The sequence below is a fragment of the Canis lupus genome, chromosome 26 (genome assembly GCF_048164855.1).
Source record: "Canis lupus baileyi chromosome 26, mCanLup2.hap1, whole genome shotgun sequence".
Lineage (NCBI taxonomy): Eukaryota > Metazoa > Chordata > Mammalia > Carnivora > Canidae > Canis > Canis lupus.
The window spans coordinates 34,014,994-34,039,106 of record NC_132863.1 but is presented as its reverse complement, the minus strand read 5'-3'; the positions used below and the strand labels follow the sequence as shown (position 1 = coordinate 34,039,106).

Below are 24,113 nucleotides of genomic sequence, written 5' to 3'. Positions count from 1 at the left end.
ACAGGTATGCTCCTGATGGGATTTGATTGTGGACTTTATCGTAGTCTTAGCTTTCTTCAGCCCAGTCCAGCAGTACCCAAATAGGAAGACATAAGAATTTTAAGGGTTACTTGGAAGGGTTACTTTCAGTGATGGAGAAGCAACCTGCCTTGGGCAGGTATTCAGTGGTAGGGGTTATGGGGCTGGGGTGAAGGGCTCAGGTGGGAATTGGGAAAGTTTGAATAATTCTCCTTCCACTGCCATCAGCCCTTTCTGTGGCCTGGGGTAAACCATTTCACTATGAGCCTTTTTCCATTTCTGTAAAAAAAAAAAAAAAAAAAAACAGATTGAAATATATTTCTAAGCTTCTTCTAATCTTAATATTCTAGGATTCCAAACTCTAGAGGTTCTTATATTCCGAGATAAATGTTCCCTTCTTCGTTCTCTGTACAACACTCATTACTGTTGCCATATCTGCATACCACCTGCACTTTTATGTATCTATGTGAATCATTTCTCAAAATTTTTTCTTTAAATAGACCTTCAGTTTTTACTTAAATTTCCAGAGTGAAATTTACATCACTTCTTAAATGGAAAACCAGCGTCGCTGAAGCCGCCTTGGCCCCTCAGGCCAACCTCATAATCTAAACTTCAGAAACACTCAGAGCCCAAAGACTGATGAACTAACCTTTCTTTGTGTATCTATAGATTGTGCATTCTTTCCTAGAAATAACATAGCACTTCTGCACCTCACAAAACAGAAACCAGACCCCCTTGCACAAACCCCAGGCACTAAGGAACCAGGCCCCCTTGCACAACCTTCCAGCCCTGTGATAATGTTGGTAAAGCTGGCATGTGTTAGGGCCACTGCATTCCCTTTACTGGTTAACTGCCCTAAACCCCTTTCTAAATCCCTGAGTCAGGCAGAAACCTCAGAGCTGGCCTTCGGACAAGAGTGTGCCTTCTCAGCACTCCCCCTGGGTGGCTCTTGGTTGAGAGCCTGCCTTGGGCTCAGGTCGTGACCCCGGGGCCCTGGGATGGAGTCCCACATAGGGCTCCCCACCGGGAGTCTGCTTCTCCCTCTGCCTATGTCTCTGCCTGTCTCTGTGTCTCTCATGAATGAATAAATAAAATTTTAAAAAAAATAGTGTGCCTTCTCTCCAGGTGGCCAGCCTTTTGAATAAAGCTCCTTATTCCTTTCCAAGCAAAACTCAGTCTCTTGCGTATTGGCCTGGAGTGCGACGGACAGCCCACCTTGGGGTTCAGCAACACCGCTTGGTAGAAATGAAAGAATTTCTGCAAGCACACACAAAAACCCTAAGACAAAACAATGTTGTTTAAGATGGGCTTACCTTCTGGAGAGATTTGGAAAATGAAGCCCTCGCCCTGTCAAAAAGGGAGATAAGCAAAGGTTAGAAACACGTTAACTAAGTGCTGGTGTCAAACTCTCTTAGGTTTGAAGCAGGACTTTTCTCTGCCTAACGTGTTCATGCACCGCGAGGCCCTTTCACGTACCCTGAGTGGCGTCTACACCTCACATTTTCAGAAACAACGCCCATCCTTCGCAGCTTGAAACTGGTCTTTCAGTTCTCAGATTAAATATAAACGTCTCAGAACACCCTTCTGGGACTAGCACCCCCCCCCAACTACATTACTTTCCCCTCACATCGTAAGCATTAAACTTTTATTGAAGAGTACTCCCTCGTACTACTTTAGGGTACTCATCACAATGTGTCGTGGTGCATGTATGTTCAGACTCTTTTCATACATTTCTGTGCACTTCTGTACCTCCGATCTCGACATATAATGGGTTCCCAGTAAATGCAGGTGAGGTGAAGGAATAAAGCCTTCACAGCTCCTGCAGCTGTGGGTCGCTTTCGCCCCATTCTCCAAGCCTGCTGAGACCAGCCTCCTTCCTCCGCGCGAGGCCGGGTTAGCCCCGCCTCCTCCCGCCCCCGCCGGCCACATTAGCCCCGCCTCCTCCCCCGAGCCGGCCGCATTAGCCCCGCCTCCTCCCCGAGCCGGCCGCATTAGCCCCGCCTCCTCCCCCCCGCCGGCCACATTAGCCCCGCCTCCTCCCCCAGCTGGCCACATTAGCCCCGCCTCCTCCCCGAGCCGGCCGCATTAGCCCCGCCTCCCGCCCCCCACGTTAGCCCCGCCTCCTCCCCCCCAGCCGGCCACATTAGCCCCGCCTCCTCCCCACGCCGGCCACATTAGCCCCGCCTCCTCCCCCGAGCCGGCCTAGCCCCGCCTCCTCCCCCCGAGCCCGTCTAGCCTCGCCTCCAACCCCCACCCCAGCCGGCCACATTAGCCCCGCCTCCTCCCCACGCAGGCCACATTAGCCCCGCCTCCTCCCCCCGCCGGCCACATTAGCCCCGCCTCCTCCCCCCGCCGGCCACATTAGCCCCGCCTCCTCCCCACGCCGGCCACATTAGCCCCGCCTCCTCCCCCCGCTGGCCACATTAGCCCCGCCTCCTCCCTCCCCTCTGGGACGGTTTGGCTCCGCCTCCCTCTTAGCGCCGGGTCGATTTGGCTCCACCTTCTCCCTCTGCGCGACGCTGATTTAGCCCCGCCTTCCCCCTCTACCAATGACAGAGGCTCTCTCGGCAGCGGCGGCCGAGGGCGGTGGGCGGGGCCACGCAATGACGCCACCCGCGCGTTTCCGGCCTGAGAAAACGCCGCGTTTCTGAGGCGACGCCTCGACTGGCAGTTACCACCGCGCTAGAAGCCTCCCGGGCGGCCGCCGGCATCAACAGCGTCACCATGGGGGCTGTGCTGGGCGTCTTCTCTCTCGCCAGCTGGGTGAGTTCGGGGTCTGGTGTCTCTGCGGGACGTGTCGTTTTGGGGAGGGCGATAGGGCGTCCCAAGCTCTGACCCGATCGGGCCTCGGCTGGGGGCTTGTGGGGACGGGCCCTGGGCTGCAGAGCGTATCCGGGGGCGCAGACCCAAATCCGTGATGCCCGCTGCTCCCCGCCCCCGGGTCGGGATCGGGCGGCTCGCCTTCCGGGTTTGTGGGGGGAACGTAGGAGGCCAGGCCGTCATTGTTTACAATTTCGATTGCCCCGCCCCCGCGGGGTTTCCGGCCTCTGGGTTCCTCGGGCGCTGGAACCCGGACCGCGGAATGAGAGTTCCGGGGCGAGGGCGCTCTGCTTCATCTCCCGGGGCCTTCTTCAAGTGGCGTCGTTTAATTTGGGGTGGCTTACGGGATATCGTTATCTCATAGCGCGGATTTCCCCGGGCTACTGAGTGTGTGGTGGAGCTGGGATTTTAACCGAGGCCAGTTTGCAGTTGTGCAAAGGAACAGAAGAAGGCCGTGGCCCTTCCCGTAATATGGGGATAATCACCCCAGCATTCATCGCCCTGAGAGCTGCTGTGAGGATAGAGTGAATAAATGGGTGGAATCGCTCGGTAGACTGTAAACGCCATATTTTGCAAGGAAATTTTAGGATCTGTGGAAGAGAATATGGTGAGTTTCCTCACGTACTCCCTCCCGGGGAGTAGGATTTTTTAAAATCACTTATATGTTTCATTACTTCCCAGCTGATGTTCCTTGACCAAAGACTCGATCTCAGCTCATTGCACTACCACTTCTTAGGGACAAAGTGTATTTTCCGTTCTTGAAGCTTGTTGGCCCCAAATCGAAAGGGCGTTTGGTCATTTACAGGTTCCTTGAAAGCAGTGGCTTTCCAATTTTTTGACCTTGACCCGAAATTGAAAAAAAAAAAAAATAGATTTTACATAGTTTACTTAATACGCCAGTTTTGTGAGATCATTTTTACCTTTAGCATCTGCTGTACAATTTTTCTATCACAGAATAAGTCCCGGTAAATTGAATTTTACAACCTAGTAGTGGGTCAGACTACTTGCAAAGTAGATTTAGAAGAAATATATAGTTAGGGTAACTGAGTAAATTTGTAAATTGAAACAAAGATGTCTTGCTCATCCTAATAACCTGAAACGCATTTTGCCTTTGATGTAAAACTAATATTTGAATTAATGCCATCGAAGCATTTCTATCTGTAAACTGCTTTTCTATTTTATTAATCTCTTGTTCAGCAGGAATAGCAAGGAGTGCAGTGTACCAGAGAATGGAATGAGGGAGGGAAGGAATAATGGGAAATGAGGTCGGAAAAGTAGCAGCGAGCCAAATCATGTGGATACCTGCTGTGTGGTCTTAACAGGCCAATTTAAGGACTTTAACTCAAGTGATATGCGGATCCGTTGTAGAAAAGAGAAATGATGTGATCTGACCTGTGTTGGAGAACAGATTGTGGAAAAGAAAGGGTAAACCAGTGTAGAGGAGGAAGAACTTTGCTTGCATCCTCTATGGGGTTGGTGGTTGGGGGCCTGCAAATTAAAGTACTGAAAGATTAGCGAGAGAAAAAAAGCACTATGTACACATGCAACACACACACAGGATGTTATTCATCGTTCAGTGATGAATAACTCAAAGGGATGGTTAGAAATTAGGGCTTATTGTATACCTTACTTAATAGGGGAAAAGAAAAGAGCTTCTATAGGAAGAACAAATAGATTTCTTTAGGAAAGACAAATGGGTTTTTAGGAGAACAAACAGGAGATGAGAAAGTTTGTGGTAATACTTGTTTATGTAGGTGCAAAGGGCTTTTGCCTTCTTGATGGCCATAAAACTCCCTTGAAGAGGGAATTTATGGCAGCCTTCTATCCCAGAGGTTGCTGCTTTTAGTCAGATGAGGAAAGCTCCAAGAACCTTTTCTTCACTATATCTGTTGAATTTCAAGTGTCTTCATCTTAAAATAATCTTCATACCAACTCTGGGTTCTGATCGGGTGGCTACTGCAGTGAAATTGGAGCCATCGCATTTTATCTGGGTGAAAGATGATAGTAGTGGCTTGGACCAACATGATAGCTAAGGATGCTAAGAAAGTAGTCAGATTCTGGATATATTTATTTATTTGATTTATATATTTAAAAATTAAGTAGGCTCCATACCCACCTGAGGCTTGAACTCACAACCTTGAGATCAAGAGTCCCTGCTCTACCAACTGAGCCAGCCGGGTGCCCCAGATTCTGGATATATTTTGAGGATAAAGCTAATGTGCTGACAGATTGGACGAGGGTTTTGGAAAACTAAAACATCAAGGATGACTCCAGGGTTTTTGGCCTGAGTAACAGAAGAATAGAGTTGTCATTTACTGAGATAGGGAAGTGACTTAACGTAGTAGGTCAGTTATACAGATTGAGTGCCTACTTTAAAGGTACAAGAGATACAACAGTAGGTGGCCCTTCTTAAAAGCACTTATATTTTCATGATGTTTAAAAACAAGTTAGTGGGTATAAGGTTTCTAGGGCTAAATAAAAAAAAAAACAAAAACCCAAACCACAAACTGGGTTGTTTAAGCAACAGAAACTTGTCTCAGTTTCTGGAGGCTAGCAGTCCCAAGTTGAAGGTGTCAGCAGGGTTGGCTCCTGAGAGTGGTGAAGGAGAATCTATTCCATGCTTCTTCCCCAGCTACTGGTGGTTTGCTAGCAGTCTTTAATATTCCTTGGCTCGTAGATCTCTGCTTTTGTCTTCACTTGGTGTTTTCCCTGTGCTTCATGTTTCTGCCCAAATTTCTCCTTTTTATGATACCAGTCATGTTTAATTAGGTGCTCACTCTTCTCCACTATAACATCATTTTAGCTAATTACATCTGCAATGATTTTATTTCCGAATAAGGTCACACTTTCAGGTACTGGGAAATAGGATTTCAATATATGAGTTTGTGGGGGTAAGGGGACACAGTTCAGCCCATAACAAACACTAGGCAATTATTATGAGGTTATTTAATAGGGCAGAAAATAAGTAGCTAAAGAGAGTCAAGAGTGTGAGAATGCAGATAAAATAAACATGAAGCAATTAGTGTCATTGTTTTTGGCTGTAAAACTTCTGTTTCTGTCTGCAGCCAGCTATTGACCTCTATATGGTCTTTTGGCCCAGACTGTAGTTAAGAATTGGAGACTGAAGCTGGGTGATCATTTTCCCATTTTCCCATGGCTGTTGCAATTACAAGTAAAAATGGTTCCAAATATGCCTTCATCCAGAATGCTCACCAGAGATCCAGGTTATTCTTTTTTTTTCAATTGAGATAAAATTCCATAACATAAAATTAACCATTTTAAAGTGTATAGTTCAGTGGCATTTAGTATATTCACGGTGTTATGCTGTCATCATATCTGTGTAGTTTCAGAACATATTCATCCCTCCAGAGAGAAACCTGATTCCCATTAAGCAGTCACTCCCCAGCCTGTGTCCCTCCTTTTCTAACCTTTGGAAACTACTAATGCTTTCTGTCTTTGGATTTACTTACTCTGTATATTTCATATAAATGAAATACAATGTGTGACATTTTAGATCTGGCTTCTTTCACTTAGCCTGATGTTTTTTAGGTTCACCCATGTTGCACCATGTATCGGTACTTCATTCGTTTTCGTGATTGAATAATGTTCCATTGTATGGATTTACCACATTTTATGTATCCATTTGTCAATTAATGGACATTTGGGTTGTTTCTGCCTTTTGGCAACTGTCAGTAGTGCTGCTTTGAACATTCATGTACAAGCTTATGTTTGAATACCTATTTCAGTTCTTTTAAGTGTATGTTTAGGAGAGGAATTGCTGGGCCAAGTGGTGATCCTGTGTTTAACTTTTTTGAGGAATCTCCACGTTATTTTTAAATTGAGCTAAATGGCTCTTGTTATCTTTATGTATAAGGGTTTCCATGTAATGGTGCTTGATGCTATAATACCAGTTTGGTAACTAAGATTACTTAAATAGCAAGTGGAGTTAGATTTTTATATTATTTTTAAATAAAGTAGGATCCTGTGTGAGTATAAGTAACATTTGTTGGGCTCTTAGTTTGTCTTAATATGTTTTAGGCATGTGTTGAGTACTTAATAGAGCAATGTCTGAGGGAGGAAGATTCCGTTATTCAGTTGCAGATGGAGAAATAAGCTTAGCTTATGTAACTTGCTGAGTTAGAAACAAATAATATTGACTCTAGAACCCATGCTTTTTTTTTTTTCTTAACTAGGCTCCATGCCCAGCACAGAGCCCAGCATGGGGCTCAAACTCATGACTGTGAGATAAAGACCTGAGCCAAGATCAGGAGTCACATATTCAGTTGACTGAGCCACTCAGGCGCCCCAGGACCCCTGCTTTTAACCACTTCCTCCAAACCATAACTTTTTTTTTTAAGATTTTATTTAATTATTCATGATAGACACAGGGAGAGAGAGTCAGATACACAAGCAGAGGGAGAAGCAGGCTCCGTGCAGGGAGCCCGAAGTGGGACTCAATCCCGGGACTCCAACATCACGCCCCGGGCTGAAGTCAGGCGCTAAACCACTGAGCCACCCCGGGATCCCCCAGCCATAACTCTTTCAGTTAAAGCTGTTAAAGTCTGGTTTGCCTCATCTTCTACTCTGTGACCTTTATGACATGAAGGAGTCCACTGAAAGAGGTCTCAAATAGCTGTGGTGTGCTTGTTACAGGTTCCCTGCCTTTGCAGCGGTGCCTCATGTCTGCTGTGTAGTTGCTGTCCCAATAGCAAGAATTCCACGGTGACTCGCCTCATCTATGCTTTCATTCTCTTCCTGGGTGCTGCTTTGTCCTGTATCATGTTGACGGAAGGGATGGAAACGCAGCTGAAGAAGGTGAGTAGAAGTAACGGTAGCCTTAATGGACTGGTTATTTGTATTTTCTATTTTGCATAATTGTAGTTGTAATTAACGTCCTTATTTCTTTACTGTTATAAAACTCAGTCAAATTCATTGTGATTGTTGGTTTTTAAATTACTTTTGGGTACGGTCAGGACATAGAATATAAAAGTATTAGTCCTTTTCCAGAAATCAGGGTACTCAGAATAAACGTCTTCAGGCTCTACTCTAGCATTTGAAAGAAAGATATTACAAGAGTGGCACAAAAAAATTCTTTCCACGTATGTTTTAGAGTTAAACATTTAACCTAGGATAGCCCTTCACCTGTGGAAAGAGACGGTTGTAGCATGAAAATTCATGTCAAAATGGGAGATAACCTCATCAGCAAGAAGAGCAAAGAAGAGAACACTTTTATTTGTGAAATGCAAATTGTTTCTACTCTTTGGGGATAAGATTGTAAGTGAATTGGAAGACAAAGAGAAAAGTCCCACAAAACAGTCTTGCAGTTGTTGATGTAGTCAGTTTTATAAACTCAGGCCTTCTTATGACAGGATACAGTCTTTGTTTAAATGTGGATATTCCCATAACATTGAAATTGCTTTTTCCAGATTCCTGGATTCTGTGAAGGGGGATTTAAAATCAACATGGCTGATAGGAAGGTGGATAAAGATTGTGATGTTCTTGTTGGTTATAAAGCTGTATATAGGATCAACTTTGCCTTGGCCATCTTTTTCTTTGTCTTCTCTCTGCTCATGTTAAAAGTAAAAACAAGTAAAGATCCCAGAGCAGCAGTACACAATGGGTATGTAAATTTATTTTATTATTTACTTACCATATTATATTGTGTGGATCCTCCCCTTGGGCAGTTAATGTTGCCATTCTCATGGAAGCAGTAGAGTATATGGATCAGTGGCCCACATATATTTCTGACCTATTGTACATGTGAAGTTGTTTCAGTGTCATTTTCAGTTGGAGTTCTGTAGCATAGAGGGGAAGAGCAAAGTTTTGTCTTTTTTTCAATACCTTTGTTTCAAGTTCCTAGATTTTTTCAAACACATGTGAAACAGTTTAAGGAAGGGATCCCTGGGTGGCACAGCGGTTTGGTGCCTGCCTTTGGCCCAGGGCGCGATCCTGGAGACCCGGGATCAAATCCCACGTCGGGCTCCCGGTGCATGGAGCCTGCTTCTCCCTCTGCCTGTGTCTCTGCCTCTCTCTCTCTCTCTCTCTCTATGTGACTATCATAAATAAATAAAATTAAAAAAAAAAAAAAAAAAGAAACAGTTTAAGGATTGTGCTAGGAACTGTATGCACACGCAAACACATATGCTTTTTACTGGTATAAGATACAAATGAAAAAGATAAAAAATAAAAGAAATAGACTTGATCTATTGAACATCATACAGAAAGATAAACTAGTTATATATGGGCCACTGATTTATAAATCTGTTGTTTCCCATTCCTGACTGCCCCCGCCTCCGTTCTCCTTTGACATATAATTCTTATTTGGAGACTGAAGGAAGTTTTATACACTTTATATGTATTTTAATCTCATTTTTGTAGATGTAGTAACTGAATTTCAGAAAGATTAAATAAAGTGCCTGAGATCTCTGAGCCAGTGAGAGTGGGGTTGGGATTAAAACTTGGGTCTGTCTAGCTCCAAAGCCTGATTCCTTCCACTTTGCCATACAAGCCTTTAAAGATCATGGACTAAAAGCCACGTTTGGTCCTAGCTTTGCCAGTGATGAATTGTGTGACTGTGGGCTCAAGGCACTTATGTCCTATATGTGAAAGGATTAGGTGATAACTTTTCCCTACATCTAATAGTTAATTGCTTTATATTTAGCTAACATTGTTAGTAGAATGCTCCAGACTTCTAGAAAAATTTCTATCTTCAGTTGCTAAATGTAGGGAAATTCTTAAGTTGTAGGTTTATCTCTTATTATGTCTATCAATGATTTGTTCTCTGGGTTAATGTTTGTCCTGAAATTGTCTGAAAAATTCAGTGAAGCAGATTCATATCAAATGAAGAAATAAGCCCAGAAAATCATATTGGAAATGCTACTCTTTTGCATTTCAGGAATTCACTTTTCTCAGTGGAAGGATGAAAATTAACATTTCATAAATGCACTTTTGTATTTTAATAGGTTTTGGTTCTTCAAAATTGCTGCCATTGTTGGTATCATGGTTGGCTCTTTCTACATCCCTGGGGGCCATTTCACCACAGGTATGGCTCACTGCTAAGAGTTAATTATACTATATATACAAATTTTACAAATGATAAGAGTTGAAGTTACATTTTCATTACTGGTTTTGCAGAACTGGCAATTAAATGAGGTGGCGTTCAATTATATGACTTGGTACTACCATTAAGGTAGCAATTAATTGATTAAACTCAGGAGGTATTCAGCCCATTTCTCAGCTGTTCTGGAACCGTATGTTGCCAATATTTTAATCGCTTACCTTCTCACTTGGCAATACTAAGTTAATCTGAGAGTTTGTCAACATGGGGACCTGTACTCATATGTGTCCTACTATCCCTACCTTAATATGCTTTCTTACCATAATATCAGGTAAGAATTTTTTATTTATTCATGAGAGAGATACACTGTCAAATAGCTGTGGATTTCCACTGTGATTTTTTTTTTTCCTTCTAAAGTAAAAGGCTTTTATTATACCATTTGGAATGTCAGATCCCAGACTGCCCTTGGCACAGCCAGAACAAGTTTTAAAAGGTCTGAAACCCAGCAAAACACTTCTCAGAGAATAGCCTTTGAGTTTGGAATTGGAATAATCTTATACTGCTGGAGACAGAATATGTCTTTACTCACCTCTCTCTTGAATCGAAATCGTTTTAAAATTGGATAGTAACATTCTGAAATGTTACTCTTGTGGTAAAGCATAACTTTGTTCTTTTGGTTTGTAGCCTGGTTTATTGTTGGCATGGTTGGGGCCTTTTTGTTCATCCTCATCCAGCTAGTGCTGTTGGTAGACTTTGCTCACTCTTGGAATGAATCATGGGTAAGTCGAATGGAAGAAGGAAATCCAAGGTGCTGGTATGCCGGTAAGTATCTAAACTCCCCTATAAGAGCCATATTGCATTATGCTATATTAAACAGGATGTACAGTAAAAATCTCCATTGATTTAAATGTGTAAACTTCCAAATTAGAGCTGACTTTTTAAAAACTAGTTTCCCAGTTGAGTCAATTCCGAATTATACATATAACTGGAAAGAGGAAGCACAGGTGATAGAAATCATTGGCTCTCAATTCATTTATTTTGAAATTTGTAATGTAACTAGATGTGTTTAGATAAGGAAAAACATCTGTATATTTAGTGATACAGTTCTGGTTTTGATTTCCTTGTTTCCACGGACAGGGGACTCAGGTAGGTTTTACATAGGGGTCACCTGCCCACATCCCTCAGGCAGGTAGAAGTGAACAGTCTTTACTGCTTTATTCAAAGTATGGCCCACATCCCTTGTAAAAGCTTTCTGGTGGAAAAAGGGCACTTAAAATTTCTAGGGTGGGAATAGGATTTCTAGCTTGTAATAATGGGGAAGGACTTTGGAGTTCTCTACTTATTAGGGGCAACGACCTAGCCATTTAAAAAAATAGTGTTGAGATCCCTAGCCTCTGCACCCCACCCATTATTAACATAACAGCTGCTCTTGTGTGAAGAATGAAAAACCAGGAATTACAGAAGAAAACAGATTACCTGTAATGCAAATCTATAGTAATTTATACTCACTGTTAACATATTACTCTGTATCCTTCCAGTCTACTTTCTTGCATATGTACCTGAAGAGTCACTGAAAAAGATGTATATTTGTATCTTATTAATTTTTACATATATTATACATTCGAATAGCTTACAGTTGACTCAGAGAAATAGCCTGTGACTATGTGACTACAGTGTAACAATAAATACTTAATAATATATTTCTGAGCACATACTTGGTTTTTTCCTTAGAATAAATTCCTAGGGGATCCCTGGGTGGCTCAGTGGTTTAGCACCTGCCTTCGGCCCAGGGTGTGATCCTGGAGATCCAGGATGGAGTCCCATGTCAGGCGCCCTGCATGGAGCCTGTTTCTCTCACTGCCTGTGTCTCTGCCTCTCTGTGTGTCTCTCTCTCTCTCTCTCTCTCATGAATAAATAAAAAATCTTAAAAAAAAAAAATTCCTAGAAGTAGAAGAGTGGAAGAGTATGGATATATTAGAGGTTTTAGTACACATTATCAAACTGCCCAGTTTTCTTTTCATCTTATTTATCTAGCTTACTTTTTATTTATTTATTAATTTTTAAAAATATTATTAATTTGAGGTAGAGCACATAAGCAGGGGGAGAGGCAGAGGGAAAAACAGGACTCCTGCTGAACTCACGACCTGACCCAAAGGCAGCCGCTTAACCAGCTGAGCCACCCAGGCGCCCCCTAGCTTGCATTTTTTTTTCCTAGCTTGCATTTTAAATAACAAAAGCAAAACCAAAAAAAAGAAAAAAAACCCCAAAACGAATACAAAGATGATGGAACTTAATAAAAAATAAAAATGCCAAAAAAATAAAAATGCCAATCTCCACTCACTTGCAACCCACTTTCCTCTCTAGATGTGACCACGATTACTGGATCTGTATGTATTTGTGCACATGTACACATGTTTCTGTTACTTAAATGTAAATAGGTTCACATTATATATTCTCCATGACTTGCTCTTCTCACCAACTATATGATGAGTATCTTCTGACATATCAGTGAGTTTAGATACATCTTACTTAATGGTATATGGTTCCATGGTGTTCCATGGCATGGTAGACCATAATTTATTTAACCATTGCCCTATTTTGTTGGTCACTTCAGTTGTTGATAACTATTTATTTTAGCATGAGATTTAAGAAATTGTTTTATTAGGGTGCCTGGGTGGTTCAGTTGGTTAAGCATCTGACTTTGCTTTAGGCCATGATCTCAGGGTTCTGGGATAGAGCCCCACATCAGGTGCCACACTCAGTATGGAGTACAGTTCTCCCTCCATCTTCCTCTGCCTCTTACCCTCCCCCTGCTCATGCTGTCTCTCTCTCTCAAATAAATAAATAGAATCTTTTTTAAAAAAAAATTGTTTTATCATAATGAGTTGGAAATCCCAAAACACCTCCCCATTTCTGATAGAAATGTATTAATTTTTTATCTATTTACTTCTGTTTACTTACTATAAAAAATGAATTTTTATAATTCATTTGAATTACTCAACTTTAAAAGAATTTAATAATGAGTTATAGATTTGTCATTTTGGAGTAACTAAAGAGTAGATACATCTTGCATATTCATATGGAAAAATATTAAGAACTGTGCTAGTACTTTAACATACATTATCATTTTATAGTAACATCATATACATTGCTTAATTTTAAATATGCAAAACCCATGGAGATTATTAATAGAAACCGGTTTTCTCAAATAAGTCCACGCTGTGAATTAAGCACAAGTTAATTGAGCTCACCACTGCTATAGTTGGCTGGGCATACTGTTATTTTTTTATGTTTTCTAATTTTCAGAGTTATATAGCTAACTTGATTATGTGAACATAAAGGAATATTATTTTAGGTTTTCGAAAATAGCAAATATGCCACTTTCCCACAATGATGTAGTTTCATCATGGCAGGAAGCGGGTTTATGTAGCCAGTGGCTGCAGAGGACAAATTTCATAAAAGATGCCTGTCCGTTGTTTTCTGCTGACTCCATCCCTGGCATTTAGCTTGCTAGAACTTGGCCAATTTGAGGGCCCACAAGGTTTGCAAGTTCCTAGAAAAGCTTATAATGCACATTATGTAGCATACAGTTAGAGTTTACTCTAGCTGGAATGATCAAATATCTGGTATTTGAACCCATGGAATTGAGGTAGGTGATCTATAAAGTAAATCCAGCCACCTCTAACATGATCTGAAACGTCAACCTTGGGCCCTTCTGTAATTTCCCTGTAAAATGTAGACCACCATCACAGTAAAATAACGTGTCTTTATTTTTATATGAAGAAGAGAATTCTTTGTTAGAAATGTTTGCCACAGTCACGTGCGTTCATGTTGGTTTCCCATTTTCCAGCTTTGCTCTCCGTCACAAGCATCTGCTACATTCTGTCTGTCGTCTTTGTCGGCTTGCTCTACACGTACTACACCAAACCAGATGGCTGCACGGAGAACAAGTTCTTCATCAGTATTAATTTGATCCTTTGTTTTGTGGTGTCTATTATATCCATCCACCCAAAAATTCAGGTATGGTTTTATGCTCCTTCCTCCTATGAAAGATTTTTAATGAATGCTAAACTTGAACCAGTGTAACCTTTATATGAGTTTATGTTTATCTACTTAAACATTTTCCCATATTATGATAAATTCTTCATAATTCTAATTTAATAACTGTAAAATGTGCCATTGAGTGCCTGTATCATAATTAAGTGAATAATTTCCCTAGTGTATTAAAAAAAAAAACACCTAGGTAACCTGAGAATTTTATAGCTCTTACAAAATAGTTTATGTCATGAGAATGATTTTTATGAATCAATAACCAAGCTGTTTTAGGGAGATTAAACTAGAGAATCATTGCTTTTAATAGTTAAAAACAAAACTCATGTGTGCAAGTTTCATCATTTAAATACCATACCTTAAAAAAATTCATGGAGCTTTATATAAGAAATAGGAAAAGAGATGTACACATCACCTCTCCTTCCAAAAATGAGAAAACTGAAGGTCCAGAGAGATGATGGGTCACCTAGCTGGTTAGCACCGCCGTTGAGCTTAGTCTCTATGCCACCAAGGGACTAAAATCAAAGCCTCTGCGGAATACACAGGCATTCCAGAGCTATCAAATGCCTTGGGAACCAATAGTACACGGTTCCTCTTTCTTGGTTCTTTTTCAGGCCAACTCAGACTGAAAGGTTATTTGTTCTCTTTCAACTGTCAAATAGAATAAGAAGGTTCTCAGTTAATAACATTTCACGGGGGGCCCAGGAATTCCACTGGGTTTTAGAAAGTCAGCCCTTGCAGTTCCTGTGGCATTGTTTTCTTTTTGATTCCATAGGAACACCAGCCTCGGTCTGGTCTCCTGCAGTCCTCTCTCATCACCCTCTACACCATGTACCTCACCTGGTCAGCCATGTCAAATGAACCCGGTAAGGGAATGTCAATAGCACATTCATTTGATGGAGAGAAAGTAGGAAATGACTCCTTTGGCAGGTGCAAAAACTAGAGGTGAAGCAAATACCAAACAGGCGAACAAACAAAAAGCTTCACTTAAATGGACTGTGTTCACTGTATGATGATGCAGATACTCACATTTCAAGTTTTATTCTCCATGTCTGTCTGCAGCTGTTCATAGCTGACAGCCTAAAGGACCGCAGTCCTTACACAGTCTAGGCTTTTCCCTGGAATAAGTCAACTAGTCAAGAGTTGGACAAGGCACCATTGTTTTGGCCCTTTGTAGCATTGTTGTAATTGAATTTCACTGTGGTGTTACAGGCTCTAGAGGAAATGGCTGTAGAAACCTCCTTCTGTAGTTACTGCATTGTACTGTATTGAGATAGTGCATTCTATGGACTTGTTTTAAAGGAAAATGGTTACAGCAGACCCTTCAATGATGACTCAACTTACTGCTATTGTACTCCTCTTTAATAACCTTGTAAAAACAAAGCTAGCAGAAAAACTCCCGGTGCTTTAAAGCCTTTGTACAACAGACCCAAAAAGATTTGCCAGTTAAACGTCAAAATCCATAAAGTCAAGATAGACATTTATGAAATTTGACAAATGCTTTGTTGTATCTTTTCTTTTTTTTCTAAAACTAAGTCCCTGATTGCAACACAAGTAGGTAACTAATTGATGAGTTTGCAGGTTCTTTTAAGTCTAGCATTCCCATGTTTTACATCATGACTGAATGATGTGTGAGCACATCCCTCACATCCCTTCCTGGAACAAGAGAATCTCTAACTAAAGATAATAAAAAGTCTTCCACTTTCAGATCGTTCCTGCAACCCTGGCCTCTGGACCATTGTGACGCATATGACCGCACCAACCTTGGCTCCTGGAAATTCAACTGCCGTAGTTCCTACCTCTGCACCACCCTCAAAGGGTGGGCATTTTATAGATCTAGAGAATTTTATTGGGCTGACAGGCTTCGTTCTCTGCCTTTTGTATTCTAGGTAAGTTAAAAAGTACTTGGGACAAGAATCTCATCAAGGTTAATGGCAGAGCAAAGAAGCTATTTTGCTTTCAAAGAGCAGTGTGAAGAAGTAAGAAAAACAACTTAACTCTTCTTTATTGAAGTCCTCAACTTCAGTTACTAGCCACATATATTTCTTAAAGCCTAATAAATTCTCTCATCAAATAAGTTCTTCCAAACTGACATAGAGATACCTTCTCCCTGGATAGGAAGATAAAGTCTTCACCTGACCGTAAATCTGCTAGGGTAGTGGCTCTGAAAATTGGTTGGTTTCCCCTTTCGGTAAGAAAATCTTAATTTTCTGATTGTTGTAAAAAATATTTCTAGAACTGTAGAATTGTATACATCTGATTTTAAAATCTCTAATCCAAGAGCTCAGATATAATGTGTGTTAGCACTTTGTGTTCATCCTCTTACCCATTTTTTATTGATATTTTGTATATAATAGCATGTAGTTTTAAAATATGAGCTAAAAATGGGCAAGAATATATTTATACAAATTAAAAACATAAGTGAGATAAGGGTAAAGTGGGAAATGAAAGTATCCTCCCTCCAAATTTACCTCTTCCATGGTTAACATTTTGGTACATATTACTTCATACTTTTTCCCCTGTGCTTCTACTGATCTATCAATTTATTTATTTCCTTATAATTATATGTAATTTTAATTTTATATGTAGTTACATATAACATTGTATTTATATTACTTGATAAAATAATTTTTAAAAATAAGTTAGGGACATATTATAAATACATATAGTATTCTCAAATATGAATTTGTCATAATTTGGACAACTTTCCAAGTATATGCAGATTTTTTCTTTTTTTTCTTAATGATTGTTTAAGGGTTGGCAAACTACAGCTCTTGGGCTGTCTATTCTTGTAAAGTTGTATTGGAACACAGCTATACTTACGTGTTTTTAAGTTGTCTGTGACTTGTTTGTTTTGCTTTTGGCCTAATGTGTTTTGTTTTGTTTTTGAGATACAATTTCCATACTATAGAATTCACACTTTTAAAGTATACAGTTGAGTAGTTTAGTCTGTGTTTTCAGGATCGTGCAGCCATCATTACCGTCCATTTTAGAACATTTTATTTTACCAAAAAGAAACTTCATGGTCATTAGCAGTCACTTCCCTATTCCTTATCGCTCCAGCAGTGGCAGAAACTAATCTCCTTTTGTTTCTGTAAATGTGTTTATTTGAATGTTTCGTTTATGTGGAATCATGAAATATATGGTCTTTGGTGACTGGCTGCTTTCATTTCACTTAGGATGTTTTCAAGTTTCATCCATGTTATATAGGACTTAATTGTTGGAAATGATACTCCATTGTGTGGATATATATACTACATCTTGTTAATCCGTCATCAGTTGATGGATGTTTATTTGAGTTGATTCCACCATGGGACTATAATGAATAATGCTGCTGTGAATATTTGTGTACAGGTTTTTTGTGTGAATGTACATTTTCAGTTCTCTTTTATCTATACCTAGTTGTAGAATTGCTAGGCTATGTGGTACCTCTTTGTTTACTTTTTTGAGAACTGCCAGTGTTTTCCAACGTGACTACATCATCTTAACAGTCCCACTGTACAAGACTTCCAATTTGATAATTTTTTAATCATTACATTGTAATTGTCTTTTTTATTGTAGCCATTCTAGAGGATGTGAAGTGGCATTTCATTATGGTCTTGATTTCCATTTTCCCAATGACTAATGATGTTGAACCTTCTTTTCATGTGCTGGTTAGCCATTTGTATATCTTGAAGAAATGTGTATTTAAATTTTTTGCCTATTTTTAAGTTGGGTTGTCTTATTATTGTTTTTGTATATGGCTTGTGGTAAGGGGTCCACCTTCATTCTGTTGTGTGTGGCTATCTAGTTGTCTCAGCACCATTTGTTGAAAAGACTATTCTTTACTGTGTTGAGTTGACCTGGCATCCTTGTCAAAAATCATTTGACCATAAATGTAATGGTTTATTTCTGGACTCAACCCTATTCCAAATTTGTCCAGATTTGTTCTTTTTCAAGATTGTTTTGGTTATTCAGAGGGCCTTGCATTTCTGTGTAAATTTTAGGTTTAGCTTGTCAGTTTGAGATTTTGATAAGGATTACATTGAATCTGTTCATCAACTTAGAGAGTATTACTATCTCAACACTGTTAATAAGGCTTCTAGTTTGTAACATGGGGTGTTTCATTTAGGTCTTCAGTTTTTTTCAGTGGTTTATGGTTTTTAGTGTACAAGTCTTAAACATGTTTTGTTTCTAAGTGTTATTTTTGACAGTATTAGAAGTGAGATGGTGTTTTTGTTTTTAAGATTTTATTCATGAGAGACATAGAGAGGCACAGACATAGGCAGAGGGAGAAGCAGGCTCCATGCAGGGAGCCCGATGCAGGACTCAATCCCAGGTCTCCAGGATCACACCCTGGGCTGAAGGCGGCACTAAACCACTGAGCCACCTGGGCTGCCCAAAAGTGAGATAGTTTTCTTAATATATGTTTTAGGTTTTTCATTGTTACTGTATAGACATAGAATTTTCATATATTGATTTTGTATTCTGCAAGATCATTTATTGATTCTAATAGTGTGTATATTCCTTAAGATCTTCCATGTACAAGGTCAAGTCACCTGCAAATAGAGATCATTTTACTTCTTTTCCAATCTAAGTGCCTTTTATCTTTTCGTTTCCTAATTGCTCTGGCTTGAACCTCCAGTACAGTAAATAGAAATGGTGACAGTGGACTACTTGTCTTGTTCCTGATCTCAGGGGAAAATCTTTTAGTCTTGTACTATTAAGTATGATATCAGCTCTGGGTTGTTCATAGACGCCCCTTTATAAGTTTGAAGAATTTCTCCTCTATTCCTAAGTTGAGTGTTTTTTATCAGGAAAGGGTATTAGATTTTGGTCAGGTTGCTTTTTGTGTGTCTGTTGAGATGATCATGTGGTTCTTGTCCTTTAGTTGTGTGTACTTTTTTATTCAGTCATTTAATAAGCTTGCAGTGAGCATCTGCCGTGTGCTGGAAATGCATAGATGACTACGGTCATTATTGTTGAGGAGTTTTAGGACTAGGAAGAAAGACAGGAATGGTAAGTGCTATGGCAGAGGGAAGCATAAGGAGTTGTAGGACTTTAACCCAGCCTCATGATGACTTGGTGTCAGGGAAGGCTTTCTAGAAGACATGGCACATAGAGAATTGAATGAGTATAGCTGGGAGAATGTTGGTAGGTGGTACATTCTAAGCATGGAAGAGGCACTTGTGGAGTCATGGACGCAGACATTGAAAACCTAATGAAACTCCTAAGCAGTTAAACTTTAAGTGGTAACCAATGAGAGTGCTCTCTGTCTTGTGATGACAGGCAGCAGTTGAGAACTTTTAAGGAGAGCCCTTCAGAAGGCCTTCAGTTCCCACATAGGGGCAGTTCAGAAATAACCTTCATGAGGACCCTCGGTGTCCATCGAAAGATGAATGGATAAAGAAGATGTGGTTTATGTTTACAATGGAATATTACTCAGCCATTAGAAACGTCAAATACCCACCATTTGCTTCGACGTGGATGGAACTGGAGGGTATTATGCTGAGTGAAATAAGTCAACCAGAGAAGGACAAACATTTTATGGTCTCATTCATTTGGGGAATATCAAAAAATAGTGAAAGGGAATAAAGCGGAAAGGAGAAAAAATGAGTGGGAAATATCAGAAAGGGAGACAGAACATGAAAGTCTCCTAACTCTGGGAAACAAACTAGGGGTGGTGGAAGGGGAGGTGGGCGGGGGGTGGGGGTGACTGGGTGACGGGCACTGAGGTGGGCACTTGACGGGATGAGCACTGGGTGTTATTCTATAGGTTGGCAAATTGAACACCAATAAAAAATAAATTTATAAAAAGGAAAAGAAAAACAAATAAACTTCATGTATATAGGCCAAAGGCAGCAATTCATCTCATCAATTCATTCCTCTTTTCTGATTTGTCTTCTTTTGGATCACCTTCCAGCATCCGCACTTCCAACAATAGCCAAGTAAGTAAGCTGACCTTGTCAGGAAGTGACAGCGTGATCCTCCGTGATACAGCTGCCAATGGTGGCAGTGATGAAGAGGATGGACAGCCTCGGCGGGCTGTGGACAATGAGAAAGAAGGAGTGCAGTACAGCTACTTCTTATTCCACTTCATGCTTTCCTTGGCTTCTTTGTACATCATGATGACCCTAACCAGCTGGTACAGGTAGGAGGCGCCGACAAATCAGATGGAAGACGACTTGGCCCCCTTGGGCTGTCTATAAAATCTATCCAATGCTTAACCTCAGAATCCCCTTCTCTTAACTATGTAATGAAATTGTGTTCAGTGCTCTTTTCTGAAATACTTTTGACTTTTTCTCCGCTTGGATTTAAAATCCAGTTGGAATTCTTACAGTACAAACCATGGAGGGTTCTTCCAGACTTGAGTTACTTAAGAGAGAAAATCATAAAGCAGTCTGATCCATCTTCACTAATTTTCCTCTGTGTCTTGAGATGGCCATATAGAGTATTCTGATCAAAGTGATGATGCGATACGGAAAGTTTCAGGGATGCCATTTCAATCTAGACTTTCCCAATATCTAGAACAGGTAGGTGTTCCTGAAGAACTTTGCCCAGTGAGCGCAGTAGTCAGTTCTTCATGCTGACAAGATAAGAGTTATTTGAGAAACAGAGTCCCCTGCCTCTAATAATAGCAGCTTTCACAAGTTCCTTCTAGAGCCTTACTAGAGTGTAATGTCAGCCAGTTTTCTTGGCTTTGGCTCAGGGGGCTGGGTGCAGATAACCAGTTCTTTACCTGACTCTTTGTTTTCTTAGCCCTGACGCAGAGTTCCAGAGCATGACCAGCAAGTGGCCAGCTGTGTGGGTCAAGATCAGCTCCAGCTGGGTCTGCCTCCTCCTCTATGTCTGGACCCTTGTGGCTCCACTTGTCCTCACCAATCGTGACTTCAACTGAACCTCTGAGAATTCATAAAGGTCTGCTTTGCTGAAAGCCCATTATCTACTTTACTTTTGCTTCAACTAAAATATTAAGTGAACACTTTGCCAATTTGACTATATCCAGGTTTATATCAGAGGGCAAAATTAAGTAATGCTTGATGCAGGATCTGAACTTTTCATTTATATGTATATTATGTTTATTTGTAAGGATATAGTGCAAAGGGAACATTTTGCGTTTTAAAGTGAATTACAGCTGTGCTGTGAAGAGAGTTCTTTATTGACCTGTAGGATCCTACAACTTTGATTTAAAGTGTAAGAAAATGTTGGATATTTGAGGCCAATTGTTAATATATTTCTATTGCAGTATCCTTAAAAAGCAAACAAAAACAAAACAAAACAAAAAAAAAAACCCCACCATTTCTGTGATGGGTTTCCTTTGTGAAAATCTTCATGTGATGGAAGCACTGTGTTCAGTCCTTAATCCCCTACCAGGTGTAGCATCATAGTACTTGGGGGAAAGGGTGTGTGCATATGGGTCCTTCCCCAGAAGAGCAGGGTGGCTGATTTGGCTACTGCTTCTACAGCTTGAGTTTGTCCACTTAATGTTCTACACTACAGCAGTGATGTTGTGCAGTTCCAGCTTTGCCAGAAGTTTGTTTCCATAAGCGCTCTGTAGGTTTGGTTATAATGAAGATTCACTTGGGAAAACAGTGTGACTTCAGCCTATGTAATTACCTTGTTATGAGTATGTAAAAGTAAAATGCATGTGAATTTATTATATTTGCACTATAAAGGTATTTGATTAAAATAGAGACTTCAGCTTTTAAGGCCCGTTCTTTTACAGCTTTTATGAGTTAACAGCCATCCTGTAATTTTTAGACCTACATGGGCAGTCAGGTTTATCAAGCTCGAGCAGAGTGCACCTATCTCTTCTAAAATTTGAGGTCTGGCTAGTAAGTAGTCTTGAACTCATCCAAAAATTGTACTAATAATATCTTCCTTGGGCAAGACACTTGGTGCCAATGAGAGAAAAAGCAGGTGCTATCAGGAAACTTCTTCAGGAGAGGTAGCACACAAGGAGGTAGAATAGAACAGTTCTTCCAACAATCATTTACTGAATCTCTCTCAGGTTCGGGGATCCAGCTTTAAACATAAGAGACACCAGTTCTGCCATCCTGGACTTCTGGTTTAGAGGGTAAAAATGAGCTGACAGTTGTGCAACATGGTGTGATGACTGCTGTGATTGAAGAATTGCAGAGAACTCAAAGGAGAGTTGCCTGGGGTCACGAATTGGGGATTGTCCTGGTAGGCTCCCTGGAAAATGTGGAATTGAGGGCTAGGACTTACTTAATAGGAGTTAGCCGAGAGAGAGAGAGATGGGGAAGTAGGGTGGCAAAACCGCATGTTCAAGAAGGGAGATGAAAACTTGTTCAGGAAAGCTGGCATGGGGAGAAGAGGGCAGGGACTAGGTCATGAAGGGATTTGTAAACCACACTGAAGTTTGAACATTAATGTTGAGAGCAGTGGGGAGCGTGTGCATAGTGACATGAACAGACGGTCTTCAGTCACTGCCACTGACCGGTAGAGAGGGCATCTAGAAAGGAGACTGGGGGTGGGTCATATACCATTTCAAACAGAGAAGTGAAAATGAGGATGGGGGGGAATTGACAGCTGAGAGCTACGTAGTAATTAAAATTTAAAAACTGGAAATTGATTAGCTATCAGGAAGAGGCAGGTTCCTGAATGATGCTGGTTTAATTACCTGAGTTGATGGAGGTTCTGCTTATATGGTGAGACAGGAAGAGAAACATTGTGCCAGAAGAATGGAGTTCATCCCTTAAGAATGGCTAAGAACATAGGCTTGGAAGTCACACGGGGTTTGTATCCAGCTTTGCCGTTTCCGTCAAGACTGGTGGGCTAATATTTATTGAGTACATAGTATGCTTTATGACTTACTTTGGGCGAATGACGGTGTGACCACCTGTCTGAGCCTTAGTGTTTTCCTTGTTTAAATAAAAGCTAGTACCTAGTCCATGTTCTTGTTTACAGAGTAAAGTTGCTTTGCAAAACGCTTATGAACCCATTTAAACACTGGAGGTAGCTGCTAATCTCACTATGGGCTAAAATGAGACTAGACAGTATTCATAGGTCAGAGATGTTCAGCCACAGTCTGACGGAGGCTAGATTTGAGGTGTTCTTACAAAATGAAACAGATGGGACACAGGGGACAATTTCAGTTGGGATGGAGGGAGGGGGGAGAAGCAGGGCTTGATAGGAGTCGTTGGAACCACCATGTTTTAAAACAGTGCTTTATGTCAGGGTACAGAGGTAAAGTTGTAAGGGAGGTGGAGGGGCAAATAGGGGAGGTTTAGCCTCTTACTTTGCCAGTGTAAGGCAGCCACCCTACTTTCCTTAATAGCAGGGGTAGCCAGATTAAGACCTTTAAAGGTCCTAAACTTCAGAAACATGAGGGTGTGCCATCCCCTACCTTATGTAATGCAAAATAAAGCAATACTAAACTGTAAAATAAGTGTAACACCGTCCAATAAAGCTTTTATTTTTTTCTCATAACTTTGATATTAATTTGAAAGAACAGATTTGAAAATTAGGGAGCAGTATCCCTGTTTGCTTGACTGTAAGTTAAGCTGGCTTGGTGGTAGGAAACCCAGGATCACTCAAGACTCAAGGGAACCGTACTAGCAAGTGTGCTGAGGTATACACAAGTGTAAATAACATCAGCAGGTCGAGTAAGCCCAGAATCATACTTAAAATCAGGAGAGTATTTGGACTTATCAGACCTCATGGTCATGTCATCTCATTCCAGATAAGTCACCTGGTGTGTCATCACCATGAGCAGGCCCATCTGTCCCTCAGGATTGCAGAGTGATGGCCCTGGCTTTGAGGTCAGGAATTCCTCAGAGGCAACAGCCGTGGCTGCCACTTTTCCTGGGTTCGAGCTGGGAGGAGGCTTGTAGGCCCATGTGGCCCCTGCTGGATGTTTACTCTCTAGATTGGTCTTGCAAGGTACTTGGTTGGGAAATAAAAGTTTCCCTTACCTGCCAGAGAGTGGCCACGGGCCTGGTTATTGCTGCTTTGGTGTTCTGGACCAAGCCAGAGCTCAGGCCTCACTTAAACCACCAGCACATGGTTTTGTCCATTACAAGTCCCATTTCTTTTTACATAATCAAGCGAGAGTATCTGGTAACATGACTTGTGCCCTTGAGCTCTGCAGATTGATGGTGGGTACCAGGCTTATCTTACCGAGAGCTGCTCATTGTTTTCTTCTTTCGTGTAGTTCTATCCACCC

At 41.0% G+C, this 24,113-nt stretch overlaps 1 protein-coding gene across 2 annotated transcripts; it reads left to right on the top strand.

Annotated features, from left to right (window-relative positions):
- Positions 1 to 2,602: 2,602 nt before the first annotated feature.
- Positions 2,603 to 21,618, top strand: SERINC3 (serine incorporator 3). Of its 2 annotated transcripts, XM_072801129.1 has the most exons (11): positions 2,643 to 2,781; positions 3,203 to 3,445; positions 7,492 to 7,653; positions 8,265 to 8,458; positions 9,801 to 9,880; positions 10,580 to 10,717; positions 13,746 to 13,915; positions 14,721 to 14,811; positions 15,654 to 15,834; positions 19,848 to 20,075; positions 20,684 to 21,618. In XM_072801129.1, exons 2-11 carry the CDS (start codon positions 3,443 to 3,445, stop codon positions 20,820 to 20,822), a joined length of 1,386 nt encoding a protein of 461 aa, XP_072657230.1. In that variant the 5' UTR covers positions 2,643 to 2,781; positions 3,203 to 3,442; the 3' UTR covers positions 20,823 to 21,618. The 2 variants fall into 2 exon arrangements, with proteins under 2 accessions (XP_072657229.1, XP_072657230.1); XM_072801128.1 differs by lacking the exon at positions 3,203 to 3,445 and having other exon boundaries at positions 2,603 to 2,781.
- Positions 21,619 to 24,113: the final 2,495 nt, after the last annotated feature.